General features: G+C 44.2%; 2 protein-coding genes across 5 annotated transcripts; both read right to left on the reverse strand.

Annotated features, from left to right (window-relative positions):
- Positions 1–64: 64 nt before the first annotated feature.
- daglb (diacylglycerol lipase, beta) lies at positions 65–6176 on the reverse strand. Its single transcript, XM_028989523.1, has 15 exons — positions 5867–6176; positions 5637–5788; positions 5383–5557; positions 5022–5289; positions 4801–4920; positions 3715–3839; positions 3265–3391; positions 2951–3034; positions 2785–2862; positions 2337–2417; positions 2088–2215; positions 1940–2008; positions 1496–1568; positions 933–1192; positions 65–711 (listed from the first exon to the last, which is right to left on the reverse strand). The coding sequence occupies exons 1-15, from the start codon at positions 5959–5961 to the stop codon at positions 516–518; spliced, it is 2031 nt and encodes a 676-aa protein (XP_028845356.1). The 5' UTR covers positions 5962–6176; the 3' UTR covers positions 65–515.
- Positions 6177–6888: 712 nt separating this feature from the next.
- On the reverse strand, positions 6889–19540 carry LOC114795827 (ras-associating and dilute domain-containing protein-like). Of its 4 annotated transcripts, none has more exons than XM_028989496.1 (16): positions 19258–19540; positions 17690–17977; positions 16297–16529; positions 15661–15992; positions 13528–14178; positions 13391–13428; positions 13087–13289; positions 12867–12979; positions 10894–11113; positions 10641–10813; positions 9332–9476; positions 9098–9255; positions 8787–9021; positions 8156–8265; positions 7321–7460; positions 6889–7102 (listed from the first exon to the last, which is right to left on the reverse strand). In XM_028989496.1, exons 1-16 carry the CDS (start codon positions 19362–19364, stop codon positions 7009–7011), a joined length of 3240 nt encoding a protein of 1079 aa, XP_028845329.1. In that variant the 5' UTR covers positions 19365–19540; the 3' UTR covers positions 6889–7008. The 4 variants fall into 4 exon arrangements, 3 of the variants coding, with proteins under 3 accessions (XP_028845329.1, XP_028845328.1, XP_028845330.1); XM_028989495.1 differs by having other exon boundaries at positions 8772–9021; XR_003750554.1 differs by having other exon boundaries at positions 6970–7102; positions 8188–8265.
- Between the last annotated feature and the right edge of the window lie 7602 nt (positions 19541–27142).

The following is a 27142-nucleotide window of genomic DNA, read 5'->3' on the forward strand; positions in this document are numbered from 1 at the left end:
AGCTTGAATGGTTTGTGTATACTCATGAACACACACTACACAGATGCACAGTACACATGCACACCACGGTTATAATGTAAATTTAATGGCTGTGGCAAAAAATCAATGGTGACACGTCTTCATCTGTAAACTGCATGCTGTGGTTAAATTAGTTGATAAATTACTTTGCTCCTGAAAAAAGCCATGCATCTTACTGCACACTCAACCATCCAGAATGAAAACACAGGAAAATGAAGGCCCTGATTCTCATATTCATATATACACACACACACACACACACATATATACCACACAGACTAGACCAACCATGACCCCTATGGTCCATTATAACACGCAAACCTTAAAAAAAAAGGACTGAATGGTAATAATGGAGCATAACATGATTACAAATTCTTACAAAAAATATTTGTTGTGTCGTTTTTTTTCCAGTCTGTTGCTGCCGAAGTGACAGAACATTTACACACAGGTGACATGGAAGCCGCTGACAGGTCAGAGTTCATTAAGACTCATTGTTATCAGATGACATTGAGGTGACTGTTGCTCTGAGCACTTGGGCAGAGGGGGTTCTGTGTCTCTCTTTCCAGGCCCTGCAGTGCCCTATGCACCACATCTGGCATGTGGTCCGCCAGCATCCGTGGGCTGATCAGAACACTTCGGAACGCCATCTCATTAGCCCACTCCGAGCGGTAGCTCGCCTGGGACCAACAGGACCTGTTCAAACAAGGGAAGGTGTCTTTTACATTTATGTAGACAGACTTACAATCCGTAATGACAGGGACAGTCCCCGTGGAAACACTCAGGGTTAAAGTGTCTTGCTCAGGGACACAATATTAGTAAGTGGGGTTGTCTGGTTCATAAGCGAGTGTGTTAAGCACTAGGCTCCTACCATTCTCAGCCTTTATCCATGTCATGTGAACGTGTCTGTAGCTCACCTCCGAGGTGGTCCGTCCTCTGTGATGTAGATGATCCTGCCAGGCAGGTAAAGTGGCAAATGTGTCTGATGTGTGGGTGATGGTGAAAAGTCAGGGTCAGAGGTCAGACTGTGATAGGAGGGGGAATGATGTAGCAGGCTGTCCCCGCCGAGCAGCGGCCGGCTCAGCTCTTCCTCACGCGGGATATCCAGCTCAGTTGGAGAGTCATCTGGCACACCCCCAAACATCTCATACCAGCAGCCCTGCAGCAAGATCCGGTACTGGAAGCACCAGTCGAGACAGGAAAAGAAATAACGTTAATAGATATTTTTTTTAAAAAAAGCATTACAAGCATTTTCATTTCTTTGTGGAGTCTGATTTTAGAACTTCCATTTCAGAATACAGCACAGCTCTATTAAATTCTTATTAATTAACAGGCGTTCCGGTTCTAATAACTTTTTCTGGCATTTAAATAGTTCTGTCTTCATTTTTAACTCAATCAGAGAATCCAGAGCTCCTTGGTCTATCATGGGATATGAAACACATTCTCAGATGCGCTAGCATTCTTCTATGATGTCCGTTACCTTGGGTTTATTGCAGTTTGAAACTATCTTTAGTATCCTCCGTTTCAGGTCTTCCATGTTTGGTATACTTAGTCTATCAACAGAGGGAAATAATCAAATTCAATTTATTAGTTAATTCATAAACATTAATTCATAAATTATATCAGCATTCTACACTTTTATTGTATAACATTAAATGCACATTTACATAATTAACATAAATCTGGGATGAAATCTAACTCATGCACACATTACAACACACCTGTGATAGACACATTTTAAAATGTACCCCAGTAACTGTAGGTAAAATTTTTACTGCTGTTATTAATGTTTACAGCTCTTTTCTTCAAACAAAATTTACATCTATTAATAAATGATCCCCATTATCACTATACTGTAACTGAGTCATACGGCACAACATAATGAAGCATATTTCAATTAAGGAAAACCAAGCCCCCCCCTCACCTGGGAACCAGGTCCTTCCCCAGCACCACAGACACCACAAACTGCCTGGAGTACTCCGCCAGTGCTTTACTGCAGACACATGAAAACAGGTCATCATGAGCGGCGACCGGCGGAGAGACGCTTAGCAGGAAGACGATCATTCCTTTACCTCATAAGGCCCCCTGGTGGTGAGAACGCATAGCACTGCAGCGTCGGGTAGGTGCTGCGCAGCAGGGCGGCCAGCAGCGACGCAGTGCCGGCACCCAGACTGTGCCCGACGATCACCAGCCTATACTCCTGCAGAAGAACACACAGAACCCAAACTAAACCTCTCACAGTGTACAGAAACAGACGAAGGTTCAGAAAACACCATCACGGGACAGATAACCAGACACAAACAGCAGAACATCAACCTTACAGGTGCGATGGAGAAGGCCTGACTCAAAATCCCATCATTAACCAGCCTTCTGTAGAGGTAGCCAGCAGCCTGACACATGCCCTGGGGGACAGAGGATGCTGGTTAAAGGACATATACACAGTATACAGTGTATTGAAATAATGTTTGACACATTCATAAAATAATATATATATATATATATATATATATATATATATACATACATACATACACACACACACACACACACTAAACTTAACCATACTAACTAAAACTAAAATACTGCAGAGATCTCTATAAGAGAAGAGTAAAACATGTAGGATGCAAAATGGTCAGTATGTTATCAGGTGCATAAGGTTGGAAGTGTATTGTTCTTGAGTTTGTCAGGTTTTTGGTGATGAAGTAATAGTAGTGATACAGTGAAGGCCACACTTTCCACATGTTTGAATCAACAACAAAAGAGACACACCTTGTGGGCGTAGCAGGCACCTGACACCCCCTCAATGGGAAGATTCTCACACTCAGCAGACAGGTCTGTTAACACATCCTGTGCACATACAGTCAGTTGAACAACATAAGATGAATACGATTTATGTGTGGGCATTTCTGACCCTTGTTAGAGCCTAAAGGATTACCTTCAGTGACAGGGTGCCTCTCACAGCCACCAGCACGGCCTCCTTCTTATGATCCAGAGCAATATAAAATGGGATCTCATATATCTTAAAAAAAAAAAAAAAATTTTAAGTGAAATAAGTTTTTGGTTAAATTTACATTTAAGGCATTTGGCAGATGCCCTTATCCAGAGCGACTTACAATGTGAACCCAATCAGTAATTTTAGAGACATGGGTTAAGTGTCTTGCTCAGGGACACAATGGTAGTATGGTTTATCTATATAAAATAATGAGTAGCAGAGGTTAAATGAATGTGTGTGAATGAAAACATTGTTACCTGGTTGTGATAGCTGATGTGGATGAAGTCTCTGTACTGCAGGCCAGTGGTCTGGAGGATGGAGGTGAAGTGGCAACCCATGTTCTCCCCTCCCACCATATCATACTGCTCCCCCCGGCTGCCACAGCTGGAACAGCAGATCAGCTCACTCAGTCCAAAGGTTGACTGATGTCATACAAGGCATGGATATTATTGCTTCATCTCACTGAGACGTTTCTGGAAATATCTTAAAAGAAAGATATTTCTATGCTTGTGCAGCCCTGTGCAGTAAAACCTCGGAGCCCCATTACCAGCTGTGCTTCCTGAGCCATTTTTATATCCACCGCATGTAAAGATCACTGCACTGTGACTGGGTTTTGTGGCTGGTTGGTGTAAATGTCTCCCTGCAGCAGATTGGGTACATCCTGTGCTTACTGCATCCTAAGACAGTGGGTGTGGTGTTGCACATACCAGTCAGCAGTGAGTCGGCACGGCCCAGTGAATGGGTGGGAGTACACGTACAAGGGCCACCCATAAGCCGCTTCAGCAAACCGCATCCAGTGGGTGGCACTCTCCAGCGCCACATCCAGATCGTCCTGTTCACAACAATAACACACAAGCAGGTTTTACCCAGAGCACAGTAAAGCTGGGGTACATTAAAGACAAATGCCCAGCAGCTGTTACACAGAAAGCAGTAGCATGTATTAAAGCACAGATGTGTTTTATACACACATACATATATGTGTGTGTATATAAATATATACACACACAGTACAGGCTAAATGTTTGGATATCTTCTCATTCAATGTGTTTTCTTTATTTTCATGACCATTTTCATTGGTAGATTCTCACTGAAGGCATCAAAACTATGAATGAACACAAGTGGAGTTACGTTCTTAACAAAAAGTGGTGAAATAACTGAAAACATGTTTTATATTCTAGTTTCTTCAAAATATCCACCCTTTGCTCTGATTACTGCTTTGCACACTCTTGGCATTCTCTCGATGAGCTTCAAGAGGTCGTCACCTGAAATGGTTTTCCAACAGTCTTGAAGGAGTTCCCAGAGATGTTTAGCACTTGTTGGCCCCTTTGCCTTCACTCTGCGGTCCAGCTTACCCACAGTACTGGTGACTGTGCAGGCCAGGTCTCCACTTTTTATTAAGTACATAAATCTACATGTGTTCATTCATAGTTTTGATGCCTTCAGTGAGAATCTACCAATGAAAATGGTCATTAAAATAAACACACTGAATGAGAAGGTGTCCAAACGTTTGGCCTGTACTGTACATACATACACACACATACATTTATATTACAAACGTATACTGAGATGTAGTTTAAGGAGAAAGGGACAAAAGACCCAGAAGCCACACTAGATGGAATTATTAAATGACACTGCATTTCTGCAAATGTACATTAATTTACAATAGATCCGTTTGTACTTCAAATTCCTGTCATTCTAGCTTCTATCAATGTAAACAGCAGACCACGGTTATCAGTCAGGGTGAGCAATGGGGCCATCTAAAAATGTGATGTTAACATGTGTCCTCTACTCACTGTAGAATAGTTGATGTCGGTTTGGACCTCCTCTGGGGTGCGGGTTTGCTCCATCTTGTCCTGCTCCTGGTGGAGTAGGGCGAGTCCCGCCGCAATGTCACTAACCACCAGATCAGTGTCCTAAAAGCCACCACACACAAAGCCCCCATGTTCGTATAGTTCCTGTTACTTTGTTATAAGTTATGAGTAAATGACATGGCTGCTGCTGCATTGGTGCAGACCGAGAAGAAACTGCTGAAGAGCTGGCCGATGTTGCTGAAGGCGGCTCGGTGGTTGTCATCGGGCGGCAGGCAGCAGCAGAGGAGGCGGAGCCGACACTCCCACACCCGCGCTGCCAGGGAGCGTGCCCTCTGCAGGAACTGCTCAGACTCGCTGCTCTCCATGTCACGCAGGACACGCCCGGTCCCCACAGTCGCACCTTGACGCTGGCTGCCAAGCGGGTCGAACACGACCACCACCCCTATGGCCATGGAGATGAAGATGATCCAGCTGCAAAGGAGAGATTTAAAAAAAATAATAATAAATTAAAAATGATATAAACCGGCAACGGTGTTCCATAAATGACACAAAATTCCCACTGACCTGGAAATGACGGCTCCGAGGACGGCGGCAACGGCCGCCCTGTCACAGCCCCCGCTCTCTTCATTAACCCACACGGCGCCGAGGCAGGCCAACACGAACTCCGGCACGTAGAGCAGGGCCCGGAGGTACACCAGAGCAGGCACCGAGCGGCGTGGCCCGGAGTTCATGATGGTCCCTTACGCACAAGAGCAACACACTGAAGCGACTGATGCCAGCGGATGCCCTGCGTCTGGGTGGCGAGGGGCAGCACTTACCCTGAGCACTGACATAAACGATGGCGCACAGCGACAATATGATGACGCCCAGCAGGACCAACAGAACCACCAGGTACCGGTGCAGCACTGCCCCGCCGGGACACTCGAAGTGACCCTTGTGGATGATGTACAGCGCCAGGGTCCCAATCCACCTAAAACCAGGAAAAAAAAATGTGTCACCGTCGCACGGACTCACGAACAAACGGGACCGGCTTCCTCCCCATACGCACCACAGCACGCGGATGAGCAGCTCGAAGGCTCCAGGGAACACGAGGTCGTCGCTGGCGATGCCCCAGCGTCGCCCGAACGCGACTATTCCTGGCATGGCGAGGACGGGACAAGTGGGGGACTTTAAAGCGACCGCGACGCGCGGCTATCCGGCGTCATATTGGACCACCTATCGATTATCGCACCGGAGCGGCATCCAGTGGAGGACGAACCCGACACGCCCTCCGCTACTAACGCCGCGTAGTACCGCGCCGTCGGACCCGAAGCCGCCCGCTTTGTTGTTTTGGTCCGGCGTTCTCCTTCGTGGATTTGTTCTCGCGTGAGTCGAGGCCTGGAGACGCGTTACCGCCACCTGCTGGACCGGGAGGTTTTTTTTTATTTTGCTCCCTCCGCCGGACTGTGTTGTTGCCGTCACTGTAGCATCTTCAGTGGTTTGTCTGCTTCGGTTTGAAGAAGGCTCTACTAAATATATTTTTTTCTCCATTTTTAGCAAAGAGTGAATAAAAAGGTCAGTGTTGCTCAAAGGTTTTGAAAGCAGGACCAACCAATAATTGCCATTTCCAGATTAGAAATAAAAAATCCGCATTGTGTCGAATATACGGGTTGACTGGCTCACCCAGAAGGACTCCATATTTGATGATATAATTAATCTACTGTAATCAATTTATTTTCTATATACATGCATTTGCCTAATAATGTATTATTATAAGTATGGAAGCATGATCCAATTACTCAGCTTTTTACTCAGACAAGATTGTGGAGGGCACGTGCACTAACAAATCAATATTGGCCACTTAAAAAAATCCCATCAGGAAATTAATTTCAAATATAATTGGGCACATTTCATTTGATATTGAATGACCACAACACTGCCCTATGAGGTGTTATGTTTAAGTCATACTAAAAAAAAGATCAGATTCATTTTAAACACAAATCAGACTTTATTTTAATGAATTGTACATAAACACATATGCAAAACTCCTCTCCCAAAGAGGATTCAGATTTTTAAACCTTGAGTCCAAAAAGTAATACTGACATCCGGGGAGCAATGCATTTGAAAACACAATTCAGATTTTGAAGTAAAACAAATTATGCATACATATAAAATAAGTGCAGGCAATCACTGTAGTCATTTTGGAGTTTGTCACAAGCTGCTATCTTCAGTAATTTGCCCCCATGTTGTCCTGGTGACAAGCAGCTTCACCCTGTCTCCTGACCCCTGGATGACCTCTTTCCCTCTAAGACAAAAAAAAAGATTTCACTTTATTCTGCCGACAGATACAAATAACCCTAAAGTAGGAATATGCCACTGATCGGAGGAGTCACATTCTAGATGGTGACAGACATTAATGTCGACTGATTAGTGGATTAAAGATATATAAAAAAAAAAAACACACGAGAGCCTGGATTATTTGCACGGGTCCGTCTTCTGTTTGACCTGTATGGCTGTACTCACATGTGGCAGTCCATCCCTGCCAGACTGACCCCATTCACTTCCAGGATGTGGTCACCTGGAAAAAGACCCCTGCTCTGTGCAGCAGGGGATTCTGGGAGGACGGACTTTATGTAGATTCCAGTCATTTGTGTTTGATTCCCCTTAAAGAAAAAAAAAGGCACAAGCATCATCTATCTCCTGTTTGTTTTGTTTTCAGTAAAATCGCAACTAAACACAGCAGAGAAAATTGTAGCTAATAATTCACATAAAATTAATCTGCCGGTTAAGGAAGCGGCCCCGTAATCAGAAGGTTGCCGGTTCGAATGCCGATCTGCCACGGTGCCACTGAGCAAAGCTCCCTGGTCACCTGTCATGGCTGCCCACTGCTCACCAAGGGTGATGGTTAAATGCTGTTCTGCATTTTGACACAATCACTTTCACTTTTATTCATTACTGATTACTGAATGCTGCTTCATGATGCTCTGGCATCTGACACCCACCTGCTCACTTCCAGAACACACACCAGAACATCACCAGGTGTGGGGCATGCTCACACACAGCGTTCATCCACCACTCACTCACACCTATGGACAAATTTATAGTCACCAATTCACCTAGTGTGTGTGACTGTAGGTGACAACAGGAAACCAGAGAACCCAGAGCCAACCCGTGCCCATGGCAGAGCATGCCAACGCCACACATGCAAAATTCTAAGCCCAAGTTTGAACCTACAACCTTGGAGGTGTGGAGCCATACGGGCACCCTCGCATGGAAATCGCATGGACAATTTTGATGATTCTGTTCATTAAATCAAATTGTGTTTATGGTCTGTGATGTTCGGTATTTAAGAACTCACTGAGCCATCCATAAGCGATAAGCCAAACCCACATGGTCCCCTCTCCAGATCTACTGAAAAGTGCTCTGTAACATCTCTTCCCTCCTCTTCCTCAGGCGGTGTGTTGTTACCTGGAAGTGCAAAAACACACACATTCTCCTTCCGATCCTCCTGCAGTACAGCATCCGTAAAAAGGCTGCAGTGCAGAGTATGAAATTCTGACCGAATACACCACCAGTCACAGGTCTGGACGCACCTTCTCATTTATAAGTCTTGCATTTTTTGAAAATGAAATGTGAGGTCACATGCGAGGTTATGTAATAAAAAACTCGAACATTTAGGTCTCTCCAAAGCAGGGAGCTTTGTGCTGTGATGGCAGGAGATGGGTTCCACCAGTCCTGAAGGTTCATGCTGAACCCTTTCTTATCATTCACTCATGTTAATTAGCATCTCATCAATGATGACAACAGGGGAACAAAGCAGCCATGAATGTAAAAAGAGGCGACTCAATATGTTTCATGCTTTAGATTCTTCAAAATGGCTCCATTGTAGTCTCCATAACCGCCACAGAGTAGGTGCGTCCAAACCTTTGACTGGTAGTGTGTGTACAGTTCATGTGAAAAAAAGCCCCCCTGACCATCACTGCACGTACAAGTGTAGTCATGATGCCGCTCAGTCTGTTGGTCAGTCTGCTCGTTGTACCCTCTGCTGTCTGGTAGGCTGAGAAGATGTTCCTTCTCGCCAGAGCTCATCTCAGCACTCGCAGTGGTTTCATCTTGAGGGTCAGTGAGACAGGGCCAGACCAGTTCTGGTCCAAGCTCTAGCTGGGCCATTGGGAGAGGGGTTCTCTTGGTGACCTTGGCCTCCACGGGAACTGCGGCGCATGGCTTGGCAGAAATTGGGTTGAATTCAGTACAGATGCACTTTACACTGGGATTTTAGAAAGGAAGGTGGAGGCATCACCTGCTGGTTCACAGGGGTGGGGTGGTTTAGAACCTCCTGAAGCAGCTGGACCTGCGCGAGAAGGATGGGGTCGCAAACAGGCCTCCTCAGCTCCAGAACAAAACCAGTGCTGGGCAGAATTAGCGGAGGATGGTGATCTAAGCTTTCCAGGATGTCAACTGGAGAGAAATGAATGAACATCATGAGAACCGTCGAATATATCCAATGAAATACTGACAGGATTAAACGCCTGACCAGTCCTGAGGGCAGCGCTGGTGTCTTCAGCTGTAGGAGTCCAGGCTGGAGGGCAGGTCCTGCTGAGGCTGTACCCACGTAGTATATGGTGCAACTGGGCCGGGTTCAGCTGGGGGAATCTCTTCCGCAAAGAGCTCCAGCTGTCCTGTGAGAACAAGCAACACATACGTGCAAATATAACACGGGGGGCTCAGCAACATAAAGGACACAGAATGAGAAATACATGAGCATGTGTAAAGTCACCAATTCTATGACCATTCATACACATATAACATGAATTGTGAAATGTAACCCTGTTCACTCCTAAAGACAGTGCAAAAGTGAATAAAAAACCTAATATAACCCGAGGAAGTATACAACATGTGGAATTTACTGGAAAAAATTAGGAATATTGAAAGTGAAGTGATCGTCATTGTGAAACACTGCAGCGCTGCACACGGTGACACAACAAAAGGAGTCCTCTGCTTTTAACCATCACCCTTGGTGAGCAGTGGGCAGCCATGACAGGCGCCCGGGGAGCAGTGTGTGGGGACGGTGCTTTGCTCAGTGGCAACCTTATGATTACGGGGCCGCTTCCTTAACCGCTAGGCCACCACGGCCCCATGTAACATACTTAGGTAAGGTCATCATCATAAGCAGCCATGCAAAGGTTGATGTAAACAATACAGACAGACTCTTTAAGAATTACGCAATGTACAATGGAAGCAGAAGTATACAATTTTTTTATAGTTTTTTTTCATGAGGTCACGACCTTCTCTCTGATAACACAACAAAAAATCTATTGGGAGTGCTTCTAATCAAGAAGGTGTAAATGGAGTAAAGCTTGACCCAGTCACCTTTATTGCCTTGAATACCTTTCTAATTTGGTATTATTAATTCAATGCAAGAAAACAGCTGGTTATTAACTATGAAACAGGGATACACCATCAGTATATACAGCATCACCCATCTCATATAAAGATTAGATAGAATTCTACATGAGATGCTCATTAACATGAATGAATGATAAGAAAGTGTTCAACATAAACCTTCAGGACTGTTGGAAACCATCCCCGTTGTCAGAAACCAAGAGCAGCCAAGAGTATGAAATGCTGCAATCACAGCAAAGGCTCCCTGATTTGGAGAGATGCACATGTCCAAATGTTGCCTTGTTTGCTGTTTTTTTATTACATAACCCCACACATGTTATTTCATAGTCCTGTGTCTTCAGTTTTGTACCATAATGTTAAAAATGCAAGAGCCATAACTTAGTTGGTGTGTACAACCTCTTGATTTGTAGTGCAAATGAAGATTATGAGTAGAAGCCGACCTGCAGCAGATGATCTTTTGGTGTGGCAATTAAATTGACTGCCGTGGACAGTTTGCTCAGGCACTCCAATGCCAGCTCTCCCAGACCAGCTTCATGAATCCAGTCCATCAACGTGTCTAGATTAGCTCTGATCTGAACTCCATGAGACCACTGGTAATAGCCACCCCCAGAACCTTGTAGAGATACAGAGAAAAAGGTCATTATTAAGAGATGACCTTCACAGACAGAAGCAATTTCCCCGCGTTTTACATACCTTTTTCCATAAGCATGTTGAACAGCAGGGCATTTACAAAGAAAAATAGGTAGGAAAACAGCTGAGAGGTGAATTCCCAGTGCACTTGGGAGTCCCCAAGGAATTCCATGGTCCTCTTGAAAACAGTGAGGAGGCGGTTCACCTCTTCTGGAACCTGCAGGTGGCCATTTTCACAGAATGGGTGACTGTCCAACATGCCAGAGAGCAGATGGTACAGAGTCTAGAAGAGACAGACAGACCTACAATGAATTTCAGGGCAACATTCTGTGCCATAAAATGAGTCTTAAGAGAATGCAGGCACAGATCATTTGAAATTTGCTCTGAACAGAGTTGGCATCATGGAATGCAGAGGAGTCTGGAGTCGCTGGCACCTTTGACACCTCTGAGGATGTTACGCATGCTGCTGTTCGGGGACATCGGGTGTCCGGAAAAGATCTGTGGTAGTTGAGCGGCCTTATTCTGTATAATCGTTGTTGTTGCATTTTTGCCATTGGTGTGCTGTGGTTGCCAACATCAAATAGTGCATGGATTTTGAGGTCAGAGCTCCTATCACACTGAACGTGGCAAGGAAATCTTTGTTAGATACTCCGGAGTGTCTTCACTTTCAGACCATCTCACCAGACCATCTAAATGACCTGAAGAACCCATGACTGTAACATCCAGAAAAGATCCAGCCATTTACCTCCACTGAAATCTTCTTGGACAGCGCGAATGTGAGTGCAGGTTGACAATGTTATGGATCTACTTTAACAGACAAATGAAACATGATATTTTCCCCAGGAGATGTTGGGGGGGGGGTCAGAGAATGACCCCCTTTGCCCCATATGCACGGACTTGGTTAACTCACTCCCATGTCCTTCTACATCTAGAAGGCCTCTATGTTTGCCATGCCAGGTCAGCACAATGACAACTTTGTTGAGATCACTGACAGCTGCTTACACCCCCAATCCGTGCCTGCAGCTCCCACATGCACTGAAAAAGGCTTTAATATAATTACATTTACATTTATGGCATTAAGCTGATGCCCTTATCCAGAGCGCCTTACAATCAGTAGTTACAGGGACAGTCCCCCTAGAGACAATCAGGGTTAAGTGTCTTGCTCAGGGACACAATAGTAGTAAGTGGTGTTTGAACCTGTGACTTTGTGGTCTTCTGGTTCATAGGTCAGTGTGTTACCCACACTCGCAGTAATGCTGTAAGTTACTGTAACACAGTTCCAGGATATCTTTCAGCACTTTCAGCTCTTTTATTATTGTAGTGCAGAGACCCATCTGGGTGATCAGTGTCTGTGTGTACATTGCCTCCACTGGGAATCAAGAACCAACCAAACACCATAATTTTTCCCAGCAGATGCATCCGTCACTGCCAGATACGATGGCATGAAAACAATGCCTTTCAATGTTTTATTTGTAGGGCTCCTGGTTTTTACATGTTAAAAAGCACATTTTTATTGCCATCACATGTCCTATTGCATGTAGGACCCCTAGGGACCACTGTCATAACACTACACTTGCACAAAAGACCTTTTTTACTGCAGTCATTACATGGTCAACAGGAATCAAACCAGCTACTGTCCACTGATGCGGACCCCAGTTAGCAGTGGCTGTGAATGTTTCCATTGGAAATGTCTCACTCCATCTCTGACCACACCACTTCCTTCCTCTGCAGGAAACAGATGCCAAACCATCACACAATCTACATAACCTGTGGCCTATCTCCACCAGAGATTCTGTCATGGAGAATCAGCGTTTCCATCCGTCAAGGCCTGACCGTTTTTATCAGCATGAAAAGACACAGTGCTACTGTTATGCTGAAGCTGCTTGTTTTTTTTTTTATACTTCTTTCGTATTCATAGCTGTCTGAAATGGTTCTCCTTTTGCATTCGCTTTAAAAGTGGGACCTTTCAAGCTCGAACTGTGTGATCTCTAGTGCATACGGGTGCCATGTGTAGCAGGTGTGTAAAAAACACTGACCTTGGTGAGGTAGAATACACACTGCTGGAATGTAAACATAATGACCTCTTCCAGGACGGTCATGGCCTTCTCACTGGCTGAACGTACTGCATCTAAGTGCATTTCGAGCTGGGCTGTGGTCAGAAGGAACATTAGAGCCGTGCCTGTCACAAGTACTGAGCAGAAGAAAGATACCACATGCTAATCTGTCATAATACAAGGGGACATGAAAAAAAATGACCTATTTGTTCTTCGTGGTCATCCTCTTCTTCGCCCTGTGGCGGACTCTCTTGCAGAAGCAGTGGCAGCTCCAGCTGGATGAAGTGAAGGAGCTCCAGTGCGTTGGCCATCCAGATCGCCAGTGGACGCAGAAGCACAATCAGCTCGTCTATGGCCATGGGCTGCCTCTTCTCTGGACGCTCCTCTCCATCATCTTGACTGACACTGGGACAGTAAAGTCACACACGTCAACCCTGAGTCAGGTCACAGCGCAATGTCACAGCGCAATGTCACAGACAACGATTTGGAGAAACGACAACTCTCACATCTCAGGCTGAACTGCGGTGAGATTCTTGGCACTTTCCTGTGGAAAAGCAGAAAACCTGTGATAGTACGAGTTATACAGAAATCGGAAGGAACAACAGGAACAGTCGTATAATGAAAGCACGGTACAGAAGTTTACCCATGTGGCTGTCTGCACCTCCTGGGCAATAAGCAGCAGGAGTCGGCGGAGGTTGTCGGGGTTTGATTGGCGACTGTACTGCTGGAGGCACAAGCCCAGCGCGAGGCTGGTAGTGAGACTGTGGACTGTGCCATTCTGCTCTGCTGCTGAGAAAATCTCCTTGAGGACACCCTGCTCCTCCTCAGGACTGAAGACCAAGGTGAGTTCTCTGCCTTCAGTGTCTCTCAGGCTCGGCGCCACCTTTCCAGGAGCCCTGAGCTTCCAGTCACTGGACCCAGGTATGCGCAGGTTACAGAGGGGCGGAGCCAGACTGGAGGGCCAAAGGGCCTCTGAAGCCATGGGGTCTTTATACATGAGCAGGTAGTGCTCCCCCAGGCCTACAAGGTCTCCAGGCCACAGCTGGGCCTCCTCGCTCAAGCGGACTCCATTCCTCTTGACATGGGCGCTTCCTAAGGGTCCCAGCAGGACCACAGTCTCCATTCCCTGATCTGGGCTGCTCTCCACGCGACGCAGCACACAGTGCTGGGGCAGAATGTCTGGAGCCCAGAGGCTGAAGTCAACCAAGAAGTTCTCCTCTTCCTCATGGTCAAAGGCACTAGTGGGGCATCCAAACACATGTTGTCCTTCATGAATGGGATATATAATAAAGTCCTAAAACAAGAAAAGTGGAGAATATTAATAACATATGATTAATTATACATTGGGTTATTCAGAAGGTTATTTGTGTAGAGCTGAGAAATTGTGAGATATTGCCAGTGATCTGAGTTGGTGCCGGGACTGCTGGGCACAATGGCTCTTTTTATTGCCACGCTAAGAGCCCGAAGGAATTTGGGGCTCAACTGAATAGGATTAGTGTTCTAAGGAGTTGCAGTCCCTCAATGCAGACATCAGTAGGATTAACGTTTGGCGTTGTGTCTATGGAAAACGGACGTACTATGTATGTGCCCGTGTGTGAAAGCGAGACTGAAGCTGTCAGGAAGTGAGCCCACCCCGTTGGGCCGTGAGTCTGGACACAACACTTCCTGCTGCTGTTTTCATCTGCATAGTTTGGCACGCGGCACAGTTGTTTCACAGGGAGTTTGCAACTTTCTCTTTCCATTGTTACAAAAACAATACAGGAAAATCGTCTCATCCAATAAAGAGGCGAGTCACTGACATGTGCAACACATACACAATTAATGCAGTGTATATTGTGTGTGTGTCTATACACACGTCACATTTAAAAGCCTCAGTTAAAGTCAGGATTCATGACTCCACCATAAGAATGAGACTGTACAAAAATGGCCAAGGCAAAAAATTTTGCTGAGCAAAATGAACATTAAGGCTTGTCTCAATTTTGCCAAAAAACATATTGATGATCCCCATTACATCTGGTGCAAAATTAACATCGCATTTCAGAAAAAGAACATCGTATGAACAGTAAAATATGGTGGAGGTAGTGTGATGGTCTGGGGCTGTTCTGCTGCTTCAGGTCCTGGAAGACTTTGAATTCAGCTGACTACCAAAAAATCCTGAAGGAGAATATCTGGCCATCTGTTTATGACCTACAGTTGAAACGGACTTGGGTTCTGCAGCAGGACAATGATCCAAAACACACCAGCAAGTCCACCTCTGATTGGCTGAAGAAAAACAGAATGAAGACTTTGGTGTGACCTAGTCAAAGTCCTGACCTGAATCCTATCGAGATGCTGTGGCATGACCTTGAAAACCTTACAATTCAGCCAATGTGGCTTAAATACAACAATTCTGCAAAGATTACTTATTGCAAACGCTTGATTGCAGTTGTTGCTAATAAGGGTGGGCCAAACAGTTATTAGGCTTAGGGGGCAATCACTTTGTCACGTGTAGGTTTGGAATTTCTTTCCTCCCATAATAATAAAATCCTTTTTTGTCTTTGAATAATATTATATTTTATTTGATGATCTGAAACATTTAATGTGACTAACATGGAAAAAGTAAGAAATCAGAGAGGTTGGCAAACATTTTTTCACATCACTATATATATATATATATTTTTTTTATATGATTAAAACCATCAATTGCACAGAGCTGTTACCAGTCTGCACAGTTGAGAGAGAGACACAGAAAGCTGAAGGTAAAAGGGGGATGTGAGGAAGGTACGATTTCATCTACCTGGCTGTGGCTATAGCCCAGCAGGAGCAGAAGGTAGGGGAAGTCTGTGGGTGGGTGAATGGAGAACTGCGTGGAAGATTTCTTCGGCCCCCTGCTGCTGAGACAGGGTCTGGCTTTGTTCTCCATCCCTTCTCCTAGCCCCTCTCCCAAATGGGACCCCCATGCCTTCCCCCTCTCTCCAGGTCCATCGGAGGTGACATCTGCCTCGCTGCGGCTCCTCCAAAGGGCAGACCCCACATCCGCCCTCCCTCTCTCCCTCGTAGCAATCTCCAGCAGCACCGACTTGCCTCGCGAACGTGTCTTCTGCAGCTTCCGTGCCTGGGCGTTGAGGCCTGTGACAGAATTTGACATTTCAAATGCAATAACAAATGGCTTTCAGTAATTACATACCAACATCATGCAATAACATGTATCCGTGGAAGACTATATGTAGATTTTATGGTAGGAAAATCATTATTGTACATATTATTAATAGTTGTATATAATCCATAGAGGAATTTTGTGTCAATATTGAATTGATACAGCAGCCTTAACATTCACATTTTATTCCCCCCAAAATGTGATGAATGTGATGAATGCTGGTCTGAGATCATACTGTAACTTTAAATGAGGTGACATTTTGCTCGAACTTTCTACCTGCAGTGACAGTGTCCTTCTCTCTGGAGATCTTCTCCTCCACACTGGCCCGCCTATGGATCTCAAAGCGCCTGGCATAGCCTTCCTTGGGTTTCCAGAGAGACTGGAGCAGGAGGGGTTTCTCATTGTCACCTACCACCCGAAGGCACTCAGTCTTCCACTGGCTCTCCCCAACACAGCCAATGACATCACAGAGGACGTAATCATCAGCTTCAGTCTTGCTGAGGGAGTACCTAAGTGAATAAATAAATAAATAAATACACACACACACACACACACACACACACACACACACACACATACATGTATATAAATATATACATACATATACAGTACAGACCAAACGTTTGGAGACACCTTCTCATTCAATGTGTTTTCTTTATTTTCATGACCATTTACGTTGGTAGATTCTCACTGAAGGCATCAAAACTATGAATGAACACATGTGGAGTTATGTACTTAACAAAAAAGGTGAAATAACTGAAAACATGTTTTATATTCTAGTTTCTTTGCTCTGATTACTGCTTTGCACACTCTTGGCATTCTCTCGATGAGCTTCAAGAGGTCGTCACCTGAAATGGTTTTCCAACAGTCTTGAAGGAGTTCCCAGAGGTGTTTAGCACTTGTTGGTCCCTTTGCCTTCACTCTGCGGTCCAGCTCACCCCAAACCATCTGGATTGGGTTCAGGTTCGGTGACTGTGGAGGCCAGGTCTCCACTTTTTGTTAACTACATAACTCCACATGTGTTCATTCATAGTTTTGATGCCTTCAGTGAGAATCTACCAATGTAAATGGTCATGAAAATAAAGAAATCTCATTGAATGAGAAGGTGTGTCCAAACTTTTGGCCAGTACTGTATATTATATATTTTTAATATTATATTTACATAGGTTCAGTGCCTTGCTCAGAGGTAGTCAGTGGGGTTCAAACTGCATTCAGTATTTTGTCCGTAGTTTATAAAAAGGCATTTTCATGCACATATAATGATGCATATGTACATAATTAAGAAAGTCATCAACCAGAATAACTGCACAGGAAAGCAGGAAACTAATGATACGAGGCAGCTTTTTTACACATGCATTTCAGACAACTACTTAATATGTATTCTGAGTACATTTATAGGTATGGAATATTTCACTGATTGTATGATTCCTGGAATGTTCAGTGCCTTGCTCAGAGGTAGTCAGTGGAGTTCAAACCTGAGATCATCTGATGGGTAAATATCCTCGTTAGTTGTTTAATAAAATCTTAGCCAATACCATAATTCTTGCATGGCTTCAAGTGAACGCAGAGGCAAAGCTAACTGTTTACCTCCATTGTTACAATGATGAAAAAATGGCATCATGTGCTCTTCATTTTAGACTTCGGTCATTATGTTACTGGCAGAGCTCACCTCTCCAGGGCCTCTTTCAGAAGCGCCTTGGCACAGGAGTAGGTCGTGGCCAGAACACTCTTGTAGTTGGCTCCCTCGCAGATTTCATTGCCGAATATCTTCAGAATGCCGGGCGCTGTGATATGACTGGACAGCTCGGAAGGGTTCTCCGCTGCCAGGCCGCCCTCGGTGGAAGCGGCCATGTCTCTGGGGCTCCGCCTGAAGTGGGCCAAGCGGGCGCTGGACGCTCGAAGCCGGGCTGCCTGTCTGAGAGCCGCAGTCTCGACGGACCCGCCGCTGGAGCCTGAGCTGCAGGGAGGAGGGGTTGAGAGCTCACCTCCTAATCGCTTTGGAACGGCTTTACATCCGCACGCGTTCGATTTCCCTGAAACTTCATCTCTTCTGTGACTATTTTAAAAAATGCTTTGTTTTTCTTTTGTTTTATGGTGCGCTCTCAAATATTCTGCAGATTATTGCCCAACGAGACAATAACCTACCTAACTCCCCAAAGCACTATTTCTATTAACACATACTGCAAACATAGTTTTAATTTTCAAATTGTACACAATAATACACACAAAGACTATGGCATACCAGGAGCCATACATTGCATTTTGGGCTTTACACTTTTAGGTGACACTGTTGAACAGCAGATGTCAATTTAAGTCTAGCCACACAGGTATGAAGATCAGGTACGGAATACAAAGCACTAACGAACACGCCGTAAATGTAGATGTTACCTCTTAGTCTGCAACATATCTGTTGACACTGTTGCCGTATCACCAGCAACAGAAATTCCAAAATGGTTTAGAGTTGATCTGAAAACGCTCTTCGTGACATTCGCAAACATGAGGTGACCAGGAATGTATGTCCAAAGTGCTGACCTTTTTTGGGGGGAGAACGGAGGGGGCCTCTTTTCCTCGGCATGTGAAATGCCAGCTCTGTTAGATTTAGGCCAGGTTAAAAATTGGGCCCAGTTAAGATCCACTGGCCAGTAGGCTTGTTTGCTGAACAGAATTCATTATCAGAATGCAATTCGCAATACAACAAAAACTAAGCATTCAGTATTTCGTCAGTGTTATATTTTACAAGATGCCATTTTCAAGCGCATATAATGATGCATATGTACTAATAATTAAGAAAGTCATCAACCAGAATAACTGCATAAGGAAACCAGGAAACAAATGATGCGACACAGCTTTTTTACACATGCATTTCAGACAACTACTTAATGTATTCTAATGTATGCAACTTCAGACAACTACTTAATGTATTCTAAATGTATTCTGAGTACATTTAAGGTATGGAATATGGATTAGGTATGGATTTTTAGATTCATGGAGTGTTAAGGGGGTTAAAAGTCAGACCTTCATGTCCCTTTCACTATAATTTCGAGATGATCTAATAAATATGTGAAGTGGACATTTTCTCTGTAACAGGCTAATTTTGCTCCAGAACTCTGTCACAACTCTCTCATAAAGAGTTGGACTAATATTCAGTAATATTATTTGTCTAATGAAATCAATAATCTGAGACCCTTTAAAGGGAAAAAACGCCCCAAATGCTGAATTCCACGACACGCCACTTACTGAATGGACCCCTCGCTTCGTTTTCTGCAGACTTTTGCGAAGCTCCTCCGTGGGAAGAACACAGTGGGTGTCCTTGACGCTCCCATGTTGCGTTCCTCCGGGGTCATGTCGCGCCTTCGAACCTGCGGAGCCGTCTGTCGGTTCTTACTCAGCGCCGCTCCACGTCACGCCACGCCGGGCCGGGCAGTAAACACGCCCACGCAGACCCCGCGTGGCAGACCCCGCAGCTGGGAGCCGTGGCGCCGTGCAAACGCTGTATTTACAGTCCTCTCTTCCCCATCATGCCTCTCGAACCGACAAAAAAATAGTGCTTCAGTGGTAGATTATCCTCGTCCCGGACAGAGGAAGAATTATACAAAATTCTACAATTATCCATAAATAATGAACATGGAACATGGATCATTCGCGTGTGGTAGCAGGGTTTGGCCACAAGGGGGCAGGAGCACGTTGCAGGATGGCGGCTGGTGTTGGTGAAGAAAAGAGATTGTCACATGTAATACACAGCAGCACAGCACACGGTGCACACAGTGAAATTTGTCCTCTGCATTTAACCCAGCACCCTGAGTGAGCAGTGGGCAGCCACGACAGGCGTGTGTGTGGGGACGGAGCTTTGCTCAGTGGATTGTGATTCGAACCGGCAACCTTTTGATTATAAGGCAGCTTCCTTAACCTCTAGGCCACCATCCATGCCCCTTAGCTAGAACGATTTACAATCAGTAGTTACAGGGACAGTCCCCCCTGGAGACACTCAAGGTTAAGTGTCTTGCTCAGGGACACAATGGTAGTAAGTGAGGTTTGAACCAGGGTTGTAGTAGCCTAGTGGGTAAAACAATCACCTATGAACCAGAAGACCCAGGTTCAAATCCCACTTACTACCTTTGTGTCCCTGAGCAAGACACTTAACCCTAAATTGCTCCGGGGGGGGGACTGTCCCTGTAAGTCGCTCTGGATAAGGTCGTCTGATAAATGCTGTAAATGTAAATGTAAACCTGGGTCTTCTGGTGAGTGTGTTACCCACTAGGCTACTACCACCCTTCCCTTTTAGTTTAAATGAGCGGAACACGTTGTGGGTGGCAGCACCGGTTCTGTGGAAAGAACAAACCAGGATGGCCCCTGTGCAGCGCCTGCAGCTCTAATGTCGGATCCAGATGATGAAGACACAGCGCACAAGCTGAACTTAAATCTGACACGGAGAACAAAAGGCAGCTGCCAGAGCCACTTGGTTCTCAGGGGATAGAGAGCAGTGATCTGGCCTCCCATAATGGATGTGTGCTGAGGGACTGGGCTACTGAAATCTGATGAGAGACACACCCGTGCTGCGCCCCCTGGTGGTCAGATTAGCATTGCAGCATCCGGTTTCACCTTTTTTGAAAGTCGTCTTTGCCCCTGACGAAGGTGCATGAATGGAGTTTCACTGTCAGTCGCCACAACCTGCTTAAGAACAATGGCAGTGGGTTCACACTTTCTAAAGGCTTTTTAAAAATCGGATAAAACACATAAAATTCCGTACGGCCAGCAAGAGGGGCTGACACGTGATTGCCAGGTATTCTTACTGAACAGTTTTTTGACTAGATGTAAAAAGATCTTTAAATATCTATATTTAACCGGGAAAAGGGCCTTTAAAATCCTCCCCTTAACAGTGAATAATTGTGCAGATGTACTGACACCACATACAAAAGTGAAGTGATTGTCATTGTGAGACACTGCAGCAGAGCACACGGTGACACAATGAAATATGTCCTCTGCTTTTAACCATCACCCTTGGTGAGCAGTGGGCAGCCATGACAGACACCCGGGGAGCAGTGTGTGGGGACGGTGCTTTGCTCAGTGGCACCTTGGGATTCGAACCGGCAACTTTCTGCTTCCTTAACCACTAGGCCACCACTGCCCCTAGAACTTCATCACGGGACAGAGACTGGTTCACAGAAAAATGAGATACTTGGGGAATAGGAGAACATGCACACGTTGTGTGGCAGGTTGTGCTATATGCATTACGGGCTTTTGAGCACCAAGGGGATAAGTCCATTCAATTTTGCAGGAGAATACTGTGTTTATAGATATTACGTGCACAACGTATTCACTCACAATTTTTAATTCAACTCAGCAGACCTGTAGATAAATCAGAGGGGGGTTCAATTCTTCTCTCTTATTCCCTCTTCACTCTGTAACCACTAGGTGATGCTACAAACTAAGGACACGGCTTTTTCATCAAATGTTCGGTTCTGCAAACCAGTGTAAACTTTGTTAACTTCTACAAGAAAAACTCTAATAAAGAAAACATTTAAGAGAAAAGTATGCTTCATGAATCAATTTCCTCTTAACCTTCATGACTGCTTTGCCCACTATTGTCATAAGCAGCATTTTATTAGATGATTTATTAACATGAGCGAATAAAAAGGGTTCAAGCAAGGAGTTGAATTGTTTCCGGATGAACTGACTGGTCTCTCACTCTGTGTCAGCTTTAGAAGCATTTTTATCAGAACTATGAAACCCGACATTCCAACTACAGGATTTTCACTCCCTCTTTTGAATACTTGATAATTATGAAATGCTAAACACTTCAGCTCTCTATCATCCTCTGCTAAAAAGATTTCTTCTTCCTCAGTAAACATGAGCAGATTATTGCTGTTTTCCTGAACTTCATTTTTTTTATCCTTTTCCATTCTGTAACAGAATAAACTTATATTGCAAACAATTATTGCAATGAGCCATATTCTCATAATGATGAATGTTCATCCAAACTCCAGAAATCACTTGTAACTACCTGCTGAACTATTTGCCTCCAAGGTCCATGTCCTTCAGTAGGTGGACAGGCATGTCAGAGAATGTCCCACGTTCCAGTCCTGCTTGGCATGGTGGGGGATGTTGCCCTATTGAAGTGGCGCCGTGCTTATGGTCTTCCCTGCAAGGAAAAAGGTGGGTGTGCTGGAATGTCATTAAAACCAGCCTAAAAATCTGTCAAAACTGTGAATTTGGCTTGTTTCTATTGAACAAAGACTTATTGTTCTTCCTTGTACTTCACTGCGAGCAGAATGACAGCTAACAAAGTTTTTACACTTTTTATTTTCTGTTTCATTACATTACAATATAATGGCATTATATCAAACCTGACATACAGTAATAAATACACCGTGCACACTAATGACTCACTAAGGTCTATTAATAGGTTAATTCAAATGTACATACACACATATACACACACACATACGTCACTTTCAATGTTAAAAAGCATGTACGCGATACGTTTCTTTATCAGTGAGTAACACATCTTGTTGGACCGGACAGGCTTTTGAAAATATGATGAAACTCAACAGCAGCTCCAGTGTCTAGTGCAGATTGCTCTATTGCATCATTAATGAAAACTGTGTGGATTGCCGAATTTTCTACAAATGCTGCATGGACATGCATGCATAAAACATGACAAAATGAGTGAAGGACTGAAATGAAAAATTTTGTCTTCTGTCCAACAAATATTTAGATTTGATTTAGTCCACAAGGACCAGTATTGGGAACATTGCTTTCAAATTTAATTCTCTAATTGACAACTTATCCTATTTTAAAATAGTTTCATGGTTCAGATCAAACATTTGATTTCTTTTGTAAATTATTAATCAATATTCTTAAAAAATAGTTTTTACTTAATTACAGCATTATAAAAATAACTAGTTACCAGGGAAACTCGTGTTTCAATATATGTAAAATGTGGCTGGTGTGGCTCCATCTATTCCTATGGTAGAGGAGCTCAGGTTAGCCGCACTGTCAGGATTGACGGCACCTGGTCTTATCACCTGTGCCCAATCCAGACAGCCGATAAAAGAGTGGAACTCCGCCCCTTCTGGAGCTCCGATATTTTCATGAACTCTGTGCACGAACTTGACCTGTTTATGTTTAATGTGTATTTTTGAGTTCTGCCAATCGCCACATGCCTGTGGGTTTGTTTAAGTTGATTCCCCTTTATTTCCCGTTTTTGGCCACTGCCAAACCCCTTTCCCAGCATGGCCCACCTCTACGCTTCTCTCCCCCGTCAGCTCGCGGTCGTGACACGCACCTGGGTTTGAGCTACTATTAACTTCCATGTTCTAGATTTTAAAGGTGATAATTGAAAAACCACAGCAGTGGGTGTTGTTGTGTGATTTTATGTCCCCCTCCAGTTCATAGCACATTTAACACATTTAAAGAAAATTATGATGAAATCAATGGTAAGACTCACTGGATGGTTGCATTTTACTGTCATGGTTTTACACAGCATCTGATTTATGTAACGACTGTCCAATGCAATGGACAGTTGTTAACAATAAAGTCAATAATTTTCAATTACATTTTCTGATTTTTTTTTATATAACTTTTTGATGTTATTTTTGATATATAATATTTTACAAGTGAAAATAGGTACTAGAACAAAGGGGAATACAACATGAAGATTCAAGGCTGCTGGGTGCAGCTTGTTATTTGCTGCTCTGTAATGGCATTTAATTGGCTGGCTTGTTAGAAGCCAGAAGATAATGGACGTCCAGGCTCATTAGCATTGGATTAAACAGAGAGTGCAACTTTTTCTCTATTTCCTCTACACCACAGGGACTGCTCTCAGACAGGCAGTAAAATGGATCGTGGCAGTGTGGATGAGCCTGGCGGGTGAGAACTGAGGCAGATGAAAATGGACCGTAGAACATATTGTATAGCAGCGAGTGAGAACAATTCATCCAGGGACGGAGCCACAAGAAGCGTGAGTCACTGAAACAAAAGACAGACCATCAGATTCCCGAGCAGAAAATCATATCTTTGGCAAGATGCACTCTGCCCTTTTTGCTGAAGAACCCCAGAAAATGAACATTAAATACATTTTACATCTTTTTAATGACAGGAGCCAACGGTGAAGACCTCACACAACATACTTTCGTACTGTGGATTATTTAAACATTACATTTCACCACCCCCCCCCCCCAAACATACATAAACATAAGCAAGACACACATGCACAGCAGAAACCATGAACTTGTGATGCACATGCAAACAGACACACAAACACGCGCTGCCTTCTCAAAGCTGGACCTTCAAACACAGATCTGTTCTGCTCAGTCTGCAGTAGTGCACTCATTACTGTAGCCTGTACATCAAAGCAGACGGACAAAATCTGATTATCGTAACAAGCTTGCAGCGGAGAGCGGGATGGCCACTCTTCTGATCACCGGCAAGTGCATGGAGACATATTTAAAGCTGCGCAGCAGAATGAAGTGATCTGCTTGGTGTTCCGCTAGACGTCTATAAAACACCAACTTCCCACTCAATAAAGGCAACAGCATTTTCTGTACTTAACTGAGATGCTTAAAGAAACGTACAGACAATAGCCGGCCCCTTTGGTCTCAAAGAATTTGGCCAAACATCAATTTCATTGTGAGATGGGACGTCGCGGAGCCATGACATTTCTGTGCCTTTGTTGTGCATGGAGATTCACCACCTCCGTTTCGCATGCCCTTTGTCGAACGGCATTGCAAAAATTGCCGGCCCTCCCCCGAGCCAAACGTGTGAGGTGTCGGCCGTCGGGACCGCCTACTCTCTTTGTCTTCCCCAGACGGGAGGCACCAGGGGCGTGACGTCAGAAACAACAGGTTCTGATTGGTCTGTGACAGCTTCCTGTAGGCCAGGGGTATAAAGATCTGTTCACATGTGGGGAAGGGTCACTTTCTTTCCCTGCTTTTCCGGTTTTCGAGTCTGCTCTCTCCCTCTCTCTCTCTTTTCATCTTGGTTTTCTCCGTAACATTCGTACCCCTTTTACTTACAATATTCATATGTAATTGCAATAATAATTCACTGGTGTTAATAAATTAGAAACTGTTCATCCTTTTAACCCCAATTGTGCCATGCCTCTTTCTGCCAGGTAACATCAAGTGAGAGTGGTTTGAATACAGTGCTTTTGTGTGTCGAAATTGAGTTTTTTACTCTGTTCTCTCACAGTTTTTACATCATTAAGAAAACATTAAATGGCGCTTATGGTGCTTATGATTTTCGGATCATAATGCATCCCAAATAGCAGGTGGAAATGAGGGAAAGCGTAAAAAAATACCATTTGAACAACTGTTAAGGCTTCATACACATTAAGAATTAATTTGTGAAAATATAAAAATCTAAAACCAACAATTGTGTTTGATTTGGTAGCATTTCGTGGACTGACTGTAATATTATAAGATCATTAGTGTAGTCTATGGGTTAACCATTGAGCCCATTCTCTACTGCCATCACCTCTGTGAGACCTTCCAAGGAAACTGTGGCCTGCACCCAAAGTAGATACACACAGTGACATGATGTCACTGACAGTGACAGAATGTGAAATGGTGCAAGAAGCAAAAATGTAACAAATTTTTATTCTTATTATTATATCATAGGTAACAAATAGAGTTTAAGATGTGCTGCATATAACTGTTTGTGGTATTTGATGCTTACATGATTAATGAAAACCTTATAAAAATAGTCTTAAAGCATTTTAAACAACGGCAGCAGTGCTGGCTAGCGGTTAAGGAAGCGGCCCCGTAATCAGAAGGTTGCTGGTTCGAATCCTGATCCGCCAAGATGCCACTGAGGTGCCACTGAGCAAAGCACCGTCCCCACACACTGCTCCCCGGGCACCTGTCATGGCTGCCCACTGCTCACCAAGAGTGATGGGATAAATGCAGAGGACAAATTTCACTGTGTGCTGTGCTGCTGTGTATCACATGTGACAATCACTTCACTTTTTTCTTCATATTTCATTCCACGTAATTTACAGGGAGCTGTCTATGGTGCTGATATTTTCATTATTCATCAAGTTTGAAAATGTCTTCCATAAGTCTGGTCTGTCATCTCAGCTCAACCATGTTTGCTGCAGACTAACTTTGCACATTAAGTTAGTGTTTGGACTAATTTTAAGTATACAGATTATCTACACCAAGGCAAGTGCAGCAGAGCAAAACAGGCAGAATTCATATGATATGACATGATCTTAATAACTCAGTATCATGGTGAAATGCACAAAATCCAAAATTCCATAAATCCTCTTCCTGTCAGTGTGCCTGTTACAGAGTGCAGCCTAGCAGCCTAGTGGGAAACACACCTTCCTATGAACCAGAAGACCACAAAGTCACAGGTTCAAACCCCACTTGCTATCATTGTGTCCCTGAGCAAAACACTGAACCCTGCTGAGTGTCTCCAGGGGGGGACTGTCCCTGTAACTACTGGTTGTAAGTCGCTCTGCATAAGGACGTCTGATAAATGCTGTAAATGTAAATGTCATTTCAAAAGGGTGCAGTCTTCTTTTGACCAAAGTATACTGAAAATCAATTTGTAATTAATGAGACATCAAGATTTTCCAGTCTTATCTGCAAATAGCTTAAAATGAATGACTTTGTTCAAATGAGGTGATTAAAATTGCATCATTCCCATTGAACCCATCCATTTAGTTGTGCTAATTAAAAATCTCAATTGTACCGAAAACTCGAAAGGGCCTTGCACAATGGCATGCGGTCACATGATGTACGGCCCTCGTTCCAACCTCCTTAAATTAAAACGCCAAGACAATTCCTCCTCCCTGCACAATTTCCATTTTGTTTCCATTCTCCATAGATAGTGTACTGTAGTAAAATACCGTGCAGTGACAGGTCGTGCACATGCCTGCTGAGCAGGTAGTATTTCTGTCCAGCCCGTATTACGTCTATACACGGGAGTAAAGTAGACATGGACATCTCGGTGAAAATATGACTTCATTACCAAGAATGTTGTGAATTTTGAAAGGTATGTTTACAACCAGTCAGATCAATTAAGTTGTCATCATCATTTAAACTGTCTAGGGTCACACGGTGGCATGGAGGTCAGCGACGTGGCGTCACACCTCCAAAGTTCTGGCTTTGACCTAAGT

This window comes from Denticeps clupeoides, chromosome 8 (genome assembly GCF_900700375.1).
Source record: "Denticeps clupeoides chromosome 8, fDenClu1.1, whole genome shotgun sequence".
Lineage (NCBI taxonomy): Eukaryota > Metazoa > Chordata > Actinopteri > Clupeiformes > Denticipitidae > Denticeps > Denticeps clupeoides.